The 13,959-nt window shown below is 37.5% G+C and overlaps 1 protein-coding gene across 1 annotated transcript in view; it reads right to left on the minus strand.

Moving 5' to 3' along the window:
* Positions 1-3,571: 3,571 nt before the first annotated feature.
* The window catches only part of LOC127686031 (zinc finger protein 431-like), a 252,177-nt gene continuing 241,789 nt past the window's right edge, over positions 3,572-13,959 (minus strand). Inside the window, exons 3-4 of the mRNA XM_052183840.1 lie at positions 6,062-6,122; positions 3,572-5,002 (exon numbers count right to left, since the gene is read on the minus strand). Coding sequence (XP_052039800.1) covers positions 3,700-5,002; positions 6,062-6,122 — 1,364 coding nt within the window. The 3' untranslated portion in view covers positions 3,572-3,699. The remainder of the gene's footprint in view (positions 5,003-6,061; positions 6,123-13,959) is intronic.

Below are 13,959 nucleotides of genomic sequence, written 5' to 3' on the forward strand. Positions count from 1 at the left end.
TCATTTTTCCTTAATATTTCTTAACTTCCATGGACTCAATTACCCAATAATAATACATAGACTAACAGACTGGATAAATAGGACCCAGCCATTTACTGCATAAAAGAAACATACCTCAGTGAAGAAGACAAGCACTACCTCATAGTAAAAGGCTGAAAAAACAATTATCCAAGCAAATGGTCCCAAGAAACAATCTGGAGTAGCCATTCTAATATCAAATAAAATTGAACCTAACATTATCAAAAAATATAAGAAAGGGCACTTCATAGTGGTCAAAGGAACAATCTACTAAGATGAACTATTTTTTTCCTTTTTTTTTTTTTTTTTTTTTTTTTTTTTTTTTTTTTTTTTTGCTTGTTTTGTTTTGTTTTTTGGTTTTTGGTTTTTTTGTTTTGTTTTTGTCCGAGACAAGACTTTTCTGTATTGTCCTGGGTGTCCTGGAACTCACTCTGTCGACCAGGCTGGCCCTTTATGATCCCTCTAAGACTTTTAACATTAAGGGCTGTGGGATTTTATCATAGTATTCTTTAACATACAATGACATGATCATCTGAGAATTTTCTCTTAGTTTGTTTATATAGTGGATTATATTATGGAAGACATTAATGTATTTTTGCATTTTGAACCAAGCCTGCACCCCTGGGATCAAGTCTACATGGTCAAGGTAAATTAAGGTTTTGATGTGCTCTTTGATTAGGTTTGCTAGCATTTTATTGAGTATTTTTGCATTTTCAGAAAGAAATTATTCTGGCCATCTTTTTTTCGGTTGAGCCTTTGGGTGATTTAGCTATTGGGTGATTTTGGCCTCATAGAATGAGTTTGACAGTGTTCCTTCTGTGTTTGTTTTATGGAATAACTTGCTAAGCATTGGTAATAGCTCTTAGTATTAGCATTGGTATTGGTATTGGTCAAATTCTATGCTAAAACTTTCTGGGTCTGGGTTTTTTTTTTTTGATTGAGAGATTTTTTTTGGCTTTGACTAAAAATTTCAATGAAATCTGTCAAATATTATCAAAAAATAGTTTTTGCAAATAAGTGGGATGGCTAACAAATTCAACTTGTGAGCTCCCTCTGCTGGTTTGCAATAGGTGGTTATGTGACAAACATTTCCTGAGACAAATTTAATTTTCAGGAAAAGAGGAGGTGTGTTGGGTTTGCCTCTGGAGAGAAAAACTGGGCATAAAGTGAAATGGCATAGGTGAAAGCAGTACTAGGAAGAACAGGCACTTACTTTTCTGGATACAGAGGGTACTGGGCCCACATTTCATGATTACTGGAGTAAAGTACAGATACTGTGATTTTTTTTTATTCGATATAATTTATTTACATTTCAAATGATTTCCCCTTTTCTAGCCCCCCCACTCCCCGAAAGTCCCGTAAGCCCCCTTCTCTTCCCCTGTCCTCCCATCCACCCCTTCCCACTTCCCCGTTCTGGTTTTGCTGAATACTGTTTCACTGAGTCTTTCCAGAACCAGGGGCCACTCCTCCTTTCTTCTTGTACCTCATTTGATGTGTGGATTATGTTTTGGGTATTCCAGTTTTCTAGGTTAATATCCACTTATTGGTGAGTGCATACCACGATTCACCTTTTGAGTCTGGGTTACCTCACTGAGTATGATATTCTCTAGCTCCATCCATTTGCCTAAGAATTTCATGAATGCGTTGTTTCTAATGGCTGAATAGTACTCCATTGTGTAGATATACCACATTTTTTGCATCCACTCTTCTGTTGAGGGATACCTGGGTTCTTTCCAGCATCTGGCAATTATAAATAGGGCTGCTAAGATACTGTGATTTTATATGTCCTCTGTCAAAGAACTGAGTACAGTGTTGGGCAGAGGAGTACTGGGGTTTACAATCTGACTTTGTTAGGGTCTCATTGGTGTGAACAGATACCATGACCAAACCAAGTGTTATAAAGGACAACATTTAATTGGTGCTGGCTTCCAGCTTCAGAGTTTCAGTCCATTATCATCACAGCAGGATCATGGCAGCATCGAGGCAGGCATTGTTCAGGAGTTGGTAATAGTTCTACATCATCTGAAGGCTGCTGCCAGATGACAGACTTCTAGGCAGCTAGTACAGGTGTATTAAAGCCCACACACACAAAGCCACACCTACTCCAATAAGGTCACACCATCTCTGCATCCCCAGGTTGAGGTCTATTTGATATTGGCAAATGGCGTTTTTGACATGTACTTGGGTTTAGTTTGAAAGATTTTATTGAGTATTTTTGCACTAATATGTGTAAGAAAAATTGGTCTGAAGTTCTCTTTCTTTGCTGGGTCTTGTGGAGTTTAGGTATCAGAGTAATTGCAGTTTCATAAAAAAATTAGGTAGTGTTCCTACAGTTTCTGTTTGGTGGAATAGTTTGAGGAATATTGATATTAGCTCTTCTTTGACTGTCTGGTAGAAATCTGCCCTAAAACCATCTGGCCCCTATGTGTAGCCCTAGATGTCTTAGAACTCCATCTGGAGGCCAGGGTGGCATTGAGACACAGAGAGACATCTGCCTCTGACTGCCAAGTGCTCAGATTAGAGACATGCACCATTAGAGACATATACCTGACTGAAAATTTCAAAGAATAAGTAACGGAGACTCTATTTTAAAATCTCCTTAAATATGAAGAATATGCCTATGTCAATAGACAGGTCTAAATTCCTCAACGCCGAGAAGAGAAATTTTGAGGATATGTCTGAATTTTGTAGGAGAGGGGATATAATTAGTCATGTCTACCAGGGCATCAGGATAGGAACAGTATTATTAAACATAAATATGATGATTAAACATTTATTTTTCTGTAACACAGTGGTTCCCCATCTTCGTAATGTTGCAACACTTTAAAACATGTTCTGATGATGTTTTGGACCCATCAATAAGATGCCAACAGCCAATGACTGGGCACAGGGTTGGACATTTAGAGCTGTACATTAGGACAGAGAGATTTGCCATGACCCAGGAGGACAGAGATGGGCAGACTTAGAACTCTGCAGGGGATCATCCAAAATGTAGGTGGAAAGTAAAAGTGGAGCATTGAGGGGCATTCCAAAAGCATCTTGGGCAGCAAGAACAATTGGCTTCATAGAAAATGAACAGGCAACTAAGCTGAAGACAGATTTAGAGGTGTTCTGTCAGGAGTACCAGAGAAAAGGAAATGCTAGCCACGGAAGTCTTCGCTGTGACCAGGCACTGAGCAAAATGACAAGTTAAAAATGGACTATTGCTTGTGTGTCATTCATTCCGTGGACACTTAGTCATCAGAGAAATGCAAATAAAAAGGATGCTGATATTCTACCTTACACCCATCAGAACAGCTAAGATAAAAAAAAGTCAAGGGACAGCACAGGCTGGCAAGGATGTGGAGCAAGGGGAACACTTCTCCATTGCTGGTGGGAGTGAGAATTTGTAGAACCTCTCTGGAAATAAATTTGCCAGTTTCTTAGTTAATTGGGAATAATTCTACTCTGGACACAACCATACAACTCCTGGACATATACCCAACCTATGTTCTACCATACCACAGGACACCTACTCCATTATGATCAAAGGAACTTTATTTGTAATACCAGAAACTGGAAACCATCCAGATATCTCTCAGCAGACAAAGGAGTAAAAAAAAAAAATGTTTCATTTATACAATGGAATACAATGCAGTTATTAAAAACAAGGACAACAAGGATTAACAACATTGATTGCATTCATGGGGTTTCTCTCCTGTATGAGTTATGCGTTCTTTTATGATATGTGAATCCAGATAGACTTGAAAAAGTTTTGCCACATTGATGACATTCATAGGGTTTCTCTCCAGTATGTTTTCTTTTGTGTATTTGGAGCTCACAGTTATGTGCAAAGGCTTTACCACACTGGTTACATTGAAAAGGTTTCTCTCCAGTATGTACTCTTTTATGTGTTACAAGATTACTATTTCGTGCAAAGACTTTACCACATTGGTTACATTCAAAAGGTTTCTCTCCAGTATGTATTCTTTTATGTGTTAGAAGATTACCATTTTGTACAAAGGCTTTACCACACTGGTTACATTCAAAAGGTTTCTCTCCAGTATGTATTCTTTTATGTGTTAGAAGATTACCCATATTTCTAAAGGCTTTATCACATTGGTTACATTCAAAATGTTTCTCTCCAGTATGTGTTTTTTTATGTGTTAGAAGAGTACTATTTTGTGCAAAGGCTTTACCACATTGGTTACATTCAAAAGGTTTCTCTCCAGTATGTATTATTGTATGTGTTAGGAGATGACAGTTTCTTGCAAAGGCTTTACCACATTGGTTACATTTGAAAGGTTTCTCTCCAGTGTGTGTGCTTTTATGTCTTAGGAGATGGCAGTTACTTGAAAAGGCTTTACCACATTGGTTACACTGAAAAGGTTTCTGTCCAGTATGTATTCTTTTATGTGTTAGAAGACTACTATTTTGTGCAAAGGCTTTACCACATTGGTTACATTCAAAAGGTTTCTCTCCAGTATGTGTTCTTCTATGCATTTGAAGATGACTTTTAACTCTAAAGGCTTTACCACACTGATGACACACATGGGGTTTCTCTCCTGTGTGTAAACTTTTGTGATATAACAAACCATTCGGATGTGAAAAGTGTTTGCCACATTGGCTACATTCATAACGCTTCTCTCCAGTATGTGTTCTTTTATGTTTTTGGAGATTACTGTTTTTTAAAAAGGCTTTACCACAATGGTTACATTCAAAACCTTTCCGGCCAGTATGTACCCTTTGATGAGTTTGAAGATAGCTGTAAGATACAAAATCTTTACCACATTGGTTACACTCATAGGTTTTCTCTCCATCAACTCTTGTTTTATGTATTTGGAGACTACTGTGATATGCAAAGGCTTCAAAATGTTGGACACCTTCATAGGGTTTCTCTCCAGTATGAATTCTTTCTTGTCTTAGGTTATGACTCTGAAATGAAAAGGCTTGCCCACGCTGAAAAATCTCAGAGGGTTGCTGTTCAGTATGACTTCTTTCATGCCTGCAAAGACAATTGGCACATGTGAAAGATTTCTCACATTCTAAACATATATAAATCTTTTCATCTGTGTGAATAAGGTTTACAATTTGGACTAATTGTCAAGGAACCTGATCTCAATGTATTACCACTTTGTTTACATCCATGGAGTTCCCCTTCACTGTGGGTTCTTTTGCATCTTTGAAGACACATGGGAAGGGAAGGACATTGATGACATGGCACACATTTATGGCACCTTTTCCTATAGGAGTTTATTCACGTATTTGAAGAGAAGAGGAAGAACTCAGAACTTTACTACCCTCACTTCATTCATAAACTTTGCTATTGTGTGAGTAATACTACATTTGCAAAGTGAACCAAGGGAAACAGAAGAATATGTATTCCTAGTACTCATAGAGATATTGTACAGCGTGATTATTTTAAATACCTCTAGTAAGTAGGAAAACTAAATATTTGTAAATTTCTAGTATACTCAATGTGGGGAGTATTACATATCTTCTAATATTGCAGGAGAGGGATAGGTTGTTGCTTCTTTCAATATACATATGTTCATGTGGCTTGTATCCATTATAACTAATGACATTCCTATTAAAAAGTGAGTAATATAGGGATTAAGTTTTCTCCACAACTACTTTATTGACTCTTATAAACTGTCCATCTCACAAAATCTGGCAACATTATTAAAATTATATGATTGTCACCAGCTTTAGTATGAATATTTGTTCATTAGAGGTTTTTGGATATAAACTTACTACCTATTCCATGTATCTTTTGCAATATCTAAGTGGTAGGAGATTAATTCTACAGCATAGAATCTCTATTGGGCTGAGATTCAAATGGTGAGATGTGTTAACGCATTATTTTCTCTTCTTTGTACTTAACGAAGTGCCCTGCAAACATAAATTAGATACCTGACATTGTTGTACATGATTTTGTAAGAATTTAATAATCATCTATAACCTAAAGTCATTTTTTTAATCATCTTGCTTTCTTTTAAATTTTTGAGGATGTAATAAAATTTCTTAGGACACATATTCTTATCAGGTTGCACATGAATGTTACCTTTCATATCTTCTAGATCTTTGAAAGTTTTCTTCAATATTATGATCTTCCCAAACGTAGCCTAAAATATAGTTCCAGAGAGTGCATGTTACATTACTGGAAGTTACACAAAATTCAAGGTACTAAATTCAGTGAACTTTAGAACCATGATTGTTTATTGCGCTCATTCTTCATCATTTTCAATAGAAATTACAGAAAGAAATAATAATAAGAAAGTAAGAGTTGTCCCTACATTTTAAAAAGTGAAAGGAAATTTACTGCCTTACCTATAGCAGTCAGATTCCCATAGGTCTCTAGCATCACATCTTTGTACAGCCTCTTCTGGGAAGGATCCAGCAAAGCCCACTCTTCCTGTGTGAAGTTCACATGCACATCTTCATAGCTGAGTATACCCTAAAATATTCCATACATGTGGACATTAGAGAATATATTGCTGAGAATATTGTAAATGTATAATTTATTGAGAATACAGTCATATAATTCTGGTATTTCCTCTACTTGATCCATGACACAAATGCTCTAATATAATCAAGGCATTTTAGAAGGAAACAGAATAATGAATGAGCTTCACCTGTCATTTCTGCACCCTGTGAGTAGGACGAAGCCTTCCACATGGAATGTCAATTAACACACATACAGACACACAAGCATACACTTCAACAGTGCTGAGCACGCATCAGATAAACTGTATGAATAAATATTAACCAAAAAAAAAAAACCCTTATGAGCACGCTGGGTGTATTCACTCCTGCCAGTATTAATCCCAGTAGACAGGAGGCAGACACGGGTACATGTCATTGAGGTGGATGTCAGCCTGGTACAAAATAGTTATTCCAGGACAGCAACAGGTACATAATGAGACACTAACTCCCTTGCAAAAATCAATCAATTGATCAATCAATCAAACAAAAACATAAAAAGAACTCAAAGGTCTTCACTTAAGTTCTTACGAATAATTATACATTCACTCCAAGTCTGCATTCTTCTTCCAAAAATCTAAAGTGACCCAGGTTCAACAGTAAAATTAATAAGATCTTGATAAAAGGTGATGTACGTTCAAACATTTACAAATGGACCGATGAAAATATTAGCTATATAACATTAATCATGAATCAGCAACATAGGGCAGGAGACGTGGCTCACCAGAGGTATTCTGTGTCTACCAAATAAGTGGATTAAATTGCCAATATTTATATGGAGGAGCACAACTGTCCACTGCACCAAGTTCAGGAGGTCTGAGACCATCTTCTTCCTACTGTAAGCATTAGGCACACAAGATGAACATACTCTTGCATATAGAAAAATATTCATATTCATTCAAAAAATTCAAAACAAGTCGCACAGGCAGTAATCATGCCACACATGTGCAATCCAATGGAACATACAAGAAATGACACCAACACATAACATCTTGAGAAACATAATATACTCTCTACCACGTTTCAAAATTCAGTGAAGTTCGTACACCAGCATATACTTATATGTATCAAAACTACATTCTAAATTCATCTGCTAATAATTGAAAAACAAAACAGATCTTCTCTACTGCCACTGAGCAGAAAGGTATATAACCAGTAGCACAGGGAACACCAGAGTGCCAAAACAGCTGAGACAGGGTCTGCCGGGGCCGCACCTACACACAAAAGCTGGGCAGTGCCAGAACTGGGGGAGAGCAGGTCACCCAGGGGTGCTGAGCAAGCCTTGCAGGCCCACAGGAAGGAAAAACAACAGCCAGAGCCAACAGGACCACCTAACACCAGAGATAACCAGATGGCAAAAGGCAAACATAGGAATGTTAGCAACAGAAATCAAAAAAACATCACATCATGCGAACCCAATCCTCCCACAACAGCAAGTCCTGAGTACCCTAGCATACCAGAAAAGCAAGATTTGCGTTGAAAATCACAGTTCATGATGCTGAAAGAGGACTTCAAGAAGGACATAAATAACACCCTTAAAGAAATTCATAGGTAAACAGGAAAAATACCCTTAAAGAATTACAGGAAAGGACAACAAAACCTGTGAAGGAATTGAACAAAAACATCCAGGATCTAAAAGTAGAGGTAGAAATAATGAAGAAATAAGAAGGGAAACAACTCTGGACACAGAAAGTCTAGGAATGAAGTCAGGAGTCATGGATGCAAGCATCAAAAACAGAAAAAAAAAGAGAAAGATGAGAGAATCTCAGATGCAGAAGATCCCATAGAAAGCATTGAAACAACAGTCAAAGAAAATGCAAAACACAAAAAGCTCCTGACCCAAAATATCCAAGAAATCCAGAGAACACCAAACATAAGGATTATAGGTGTATAGGAGAGTGAAGATTTTCAAGGGCCAGTACATATCTTCAACAAAATAATAGAATAAATCTTCCAAGCTGGGTGGTCGTGGCACACACCTGTAATCCCAGCACCCTGGGAGTCAGAGGCAGGTGGATTTGAGTTCAAGGCCAGCCTTGTCTACAGAGTGAGTTCCAGGACAGCCAGCGCTATACAAAGAAACCCTGTCTCGAAAAAACCAAATCCAAAAAACAAACAAACAAAAAACCCACAAAAAAAAAACCAAACCAAACAAAACAAAACAAAAACAAAAGAACAATTAAACAAAACTTCCCTAACCTAAAGTAAGAGATTCCTTTTTGTTGTTGTTTTTGTTGTTGTTGTTGTTGTTGCTGTTGTTGTTGTTGCTGCTGCTGCTTTTTCAAGACAGGGTTTCTTTGTATAGCCCTGGCTGTCCTGGAACTCACTCTGTAGACCAGGCTGGCCTCGAACTCAGAAATCCGCCTGCCTCTGCCTCCCAAGTGCTGGGATTAAAGGCATGCACCACCACAGCCTGGCAAGAAAAAGATTCCTATGAACAAACAAGATGCCTACAGAATTCCAAATAGACTGGACCAGAAAAGAAATTCCTCTTGTCATGTAATAATCAAAACACCAAATGCACCAAACAAAGAAAGAATATTAAAAGCAGTAAGGGAAAAATGCCAACTAACATATAAAGGCAGACTTATCAGAATTATACCAGACTTCTCACCAGAGACTATAAAAGCCAGAAGTTCCTGGGCATCCCATTTCTTTTTGATGAGTGTCATACAGACACTAAGGGAACACAAATGCAAACCCAGGCTACAATACCCAGCTAATCTCTCAATTACCATACACGTAGAAACCAAGGTATTCCATGGCAAAAACAAACTTACACAATATCTTTCCACAAATACAGCCCTTCAAAGAATAATGAAAGGAAAACACCAATAAAAGGAGGGAAAGTACACACCAGAAACAGCAAGAACTTAATCTTTTAACAAACCAAAAATAAAGGAGAACCACACAAACATAACCCCACCTCTAATAAGAAAGTAACAGGAACTGGGGGTGGTGGCACACACCTGTAATTCCAGCACTTGGGAGGCAGAGACAAGCGGATTTCTGAATTCGAAGCCAGCCTGCTCTACACCGAGAAACCCTGTCTCAAAAAACTGAAGGAAAAAAAAAGAAAAAGAAGAATAACACGAAGCAACAATCACTTCTCCTTAATATCTCTTAATATCAATGGAATCAATTCTCCAATACAAAGACATAGACTAACAGACTGGATACATAAGCACGACCCAACATTTTGCTGCATACAGAAAACCCAACTCACACAGAAAGAGAAACTACCTCAGAGTAAAAGGGTAGAAAACAATTTGCCTAAGAAGTGGTCCCAAGAAAAAAGTTGCTGTAGCTATCCCTAATAGAGAATAAAATCAACTTTTAACCTAAAGTAATCAAAAAAGGCAGAAGGACACTTCATAATCAAAGGAAAAAAATCTACCAAGATGAACTCTCAATTCTGAACATATATTCTCCAAAAACAAGGGAACACACATTCATATAAGAAACTTTAATAAAGCTCAAAGCTCACATTGAGCCCCACACAATAATAGTGGGAGACTTCAACACCCCACTCTCATCAATGGACAGATCAGGGAAACACAAACTAAATAGAAAAACAGTGAAACTAACAGAAGTTATGAATCAAATGGATTTAACAGATATCTAGAGAACATTTTATCCTAAGACAAAAGAATATACCTACTTCTCAGCACCTTACAGTACTTTTTCCAAAACTGACCATATACTCGGTCACAAAACAGACCTCTGCAAATATAAGAAGATTGAAATAATTCCATGCACCCTATCAGATCACCATGGACTAAGGCTGGTCGTCATTAACAACAAAAACAACAGAAAGTCCACATACATATGGAAACTGATCAACACTCTACTCAACTATAACTCAGTCAAGGAAGAAATAAAAAAGAAAGGAAGTACTGTTTAGGCTGGGCTGTGGTGGCACATGCTTTTAATCCCAGCACTTGGGAGGCAGAGGCAGGTGGGTTTCTGAGTTCGAGGCCAGCCTGGTCTACAGAGTGAGTTATAGGATAGTCAAGGTTATACAGAGAAACACTGTCTCGACAAAACCAAAACAACAACAACAACAACAAAGAAAAACTCTTTAGAATTTAATGAAAAGGAAGGCACAACATACCCAAATTTATGGGACACAATGAAAGCAGTGCTAAAAGGAAAACTCATAGCTCTGAGTGCCTCCACAAAGAAACTGGAAAGAAAGTACAATAACAGCTTAACAGCACAGCTGAAGGCTCTAGAATGAAGAGAAGCAAATACACCCAAGAGGAGTAGAGAGCAGGAAATAATCAAACTCAGGGATGAAATCAACCAAGCAGAAACAAAAAGAACTATATAAAGAATCAACCAAACCAGGAGCTGGTTCTTTTAAAAAAAAACAACAAGATAGATAAACCCTTAGCCAAACTAACCAGAGGACACAGGGACAGTATCTAAATCAACAAAATAAGAAATGAAAAGGGAGACATAAAAACAGATACTGAAGAAATCCCAAAAATCATCAGATCCTACTACAAAAGTCTATACTCAACAAAAGTGGAATGTCTAGATGAAATGGACAATTTTCTAGAGAGATACCAGATACCAAAGTTAAATCATGATCAGATAAATGATCTAAACAATCCCATAACCCCTAAAAAACAGTGCATGCCTGTAATCCTAGCACTCTGGGAGGCAGAGGCAGGCAGGGATATCTGAGTTCAAGGCCAGCCTGCTCTACAGAGTGAGCTCCAGGACAGGCAGGGCTATATATACAGAGAAACCCTGTCTCAAAAAAACCCAAATCAAGTAAAAAAAAAAATTGAAGCAGCTATTAATAGTCTCCCAACCAAAAGAAGCTCAGGACCAGATGGGTTAAATGTAGTTTTACCAGACCTTAAAAGAAGACTGAACTACTAATGGTGGTGTGTCACGCCTGTAATCCCAGGATTCCGGGAGGCAGTGACAGGGGGATTTCTGAGTTCGAGGCCAGCCTGATCTACAGAGTGAGCTTCAGGACAGCCAGTGGTATACAGAGAATCCCTGTCTCGAAAAAAAAAAAAAAAAACCAAATCCAAAAAACCAAGAAAACCAAAATAATAATAATAATAATAATAATAATAATAATAAGACTTAAAACCAATACTCTTCAAACTATTCCATAAAATACAAACACAAGGAACACTACCCAAATTGTTTACTGAAGCCACAATTACTCTGATACCTAAACCACTCCAAAACCCAACAAGAAACAGAACTTTATACCAATTTCCCTTATGAATATTGATGCAAAAATAGTCAAAAAAATTCTTGCCAACCAAAGCAAAGAACACATCAAAATGCTCATCCAGTGTGATCAAGTAGGCTTCATCCCAGGAATGCAGGGATGGTTCAATATATGGAAATCTATCAATGTAATCCACTACATAAACAAACTCAAAGAAAAATACCACATATCACTTCATTTGACAACATCCAAAACCTCTTCATGATAAAAGTCTTGGAAAGACCAGGAATTCAAGGCCTATACTTTAACATAATAATAGCAATATACAGCAAACCAGCAGCCAACATCAAAATAAAAGGAGAGAAACTTGAAGCAATCCCACTGAAATCAGGTACTAGGCAAATCTGTCCACCCTCTCCCTTCCTTTTTCAACATAGTACTAGGAAGTCCTAGACAGAGCAATTAAATGACAAAAGGAGATCATTGGGATTCAAATTGGAAAGGAAGAAGTCACAGTATCACTATTTGCAGATGATATGATAGTACACTTAAGTGACCCCACAAATTCCACCAGAGAACTTCTAAACCAGATAAACAATTTCAGAAAAGTAGCTGGATATAAAATTAACTCAAGCAAATCAGTAGCCTTCCTATACTCAAAGAATAAAGAGGCTGAAAAAGAAATTAGGGAAATGACACCCTTCACAATAGTAACAAATGATATAAAATACCTTGGTGTGACTCTAACCAAGCAAGTGAAAGATTTGTATGACAAGAACTTCAAATCTCTGAAGTAAGAAATTGATGAAGATCTCAGAAGATGGAAACATCTCCCATGCTCATGGATTGGCAGTGATAATAAAGTAAAAATGGGCATCTTGCCTAAAGCAGTCTACAGATTCAATGCAATCCCCATCAAAATTCCAACTCAATGCTTCTTAGAGTTTGAAAGAGCAATCCCAAATTTATGTCGAATAACCCAAACTCCAGGACTGGGAAAAGTATTCTCAACAATAAAAGAACTTCTGGCAGAATCACCATCCCTGACCTCAAGATCAACTACCTAGCAATAGTGATAAAAGCTGTACGGTATTGGTACAGAGACAGGCAGGAAAATCAGTGCAATGGAATTGAAGACCCAGAAATGAACCCATACACCTATGGTCTCTTGATCTTTGACAAAGGAGCTAAAAGCATCCAGTGGAAAAAAAACACTGTACTTTCAACAAATGGTGCTGGGTCAACTGGCAGTCAACAGGTATAATGATGCAAATTGATCCATTCTTATTTCCCTATACAAAACTCAAGTCCAAGTGGATCAAGGACCTCAAAATAAAACCAGGTATACTCAATCTAATAGAAGAGAAAGAGGGAAAGTGAATTTACTGGCACAGGAGAAATTTCCTAAACAGAACTCCAATGGCTCATGCTCTAAGACCAAGAATTGATAAATGAGACCTCATGAAACTGGAAAGCTTCTCTAAAGCCAAGGACAAATCAATAAGACAAATCGGCAAACTTCAGATTGGAAAATAAATGTTCACTAACCCCACATCCGATAGAGGACTAATATCCAAAATATATAAGAACTCAAGAAGCTAACCAGAAACCAAACAAACCAATCAAAAAAATGGTATATAGAACTAAACAGAGAATTCACAAACAGAGGAAACTTCAATGACTGAGATGAACCTAAATAAATGTTCAAAGTCCTTAGTGACCAAGAAATGCAAATCAAAACAACCCTGAGATTACACCTTACACCAATCAGAATGGCTAAGATCAAAACCTCAAGTAGCAACACTGTTGGGAAGGATGTGGAGAAAGAGGAACACTCCTCCATTGCTGGTGGGATTGCAAACTGGTTCAAACACCCTGGAAATCAGTCTGGAGGTTTCTCAGAAAATTGGAAACAGATCTACCTGAAGATCCAGCAATATCATTCTTGGGAATATAGCCAAAAAATGCCCCACCATGTCAGAGGGGACCACGTTCCATGACTATGTTCATGGCAGTCTTTTTTTGTGAGAGTCAGAAACTGGAAACAACCTACAAGTCCCATGACAGAAAAATGGATAGAAAAAATGTGCTTCATTTACACAGTGGAATAATACTCAGCTATTAAGGACTACAAACAGATCTTTTGTAGGACTACAAACAGACCAGCACATTAAATGCTAAAGGCAGAACTTCTAGAAGATAATAAAGAAATGAGGGCTCTCGTGTTTGGCATTTTGCAAAGGATTTTTCTACACACAAGCTCCAAAAGTTTATTATGG

Source organism: Apodemus sylvaticus, chromosome 5 (assembly GCF_947179515.1).
Source record: "Apodemus sylvaticus chromosome 5, mApoSyl1.1, whole genome shotgun sequence".
NCBI lineage: Eukaryota > Metazoa > Chordata > Mammalia > Rodentia > Muridae > Apodemus > Apodemus sylvaticus.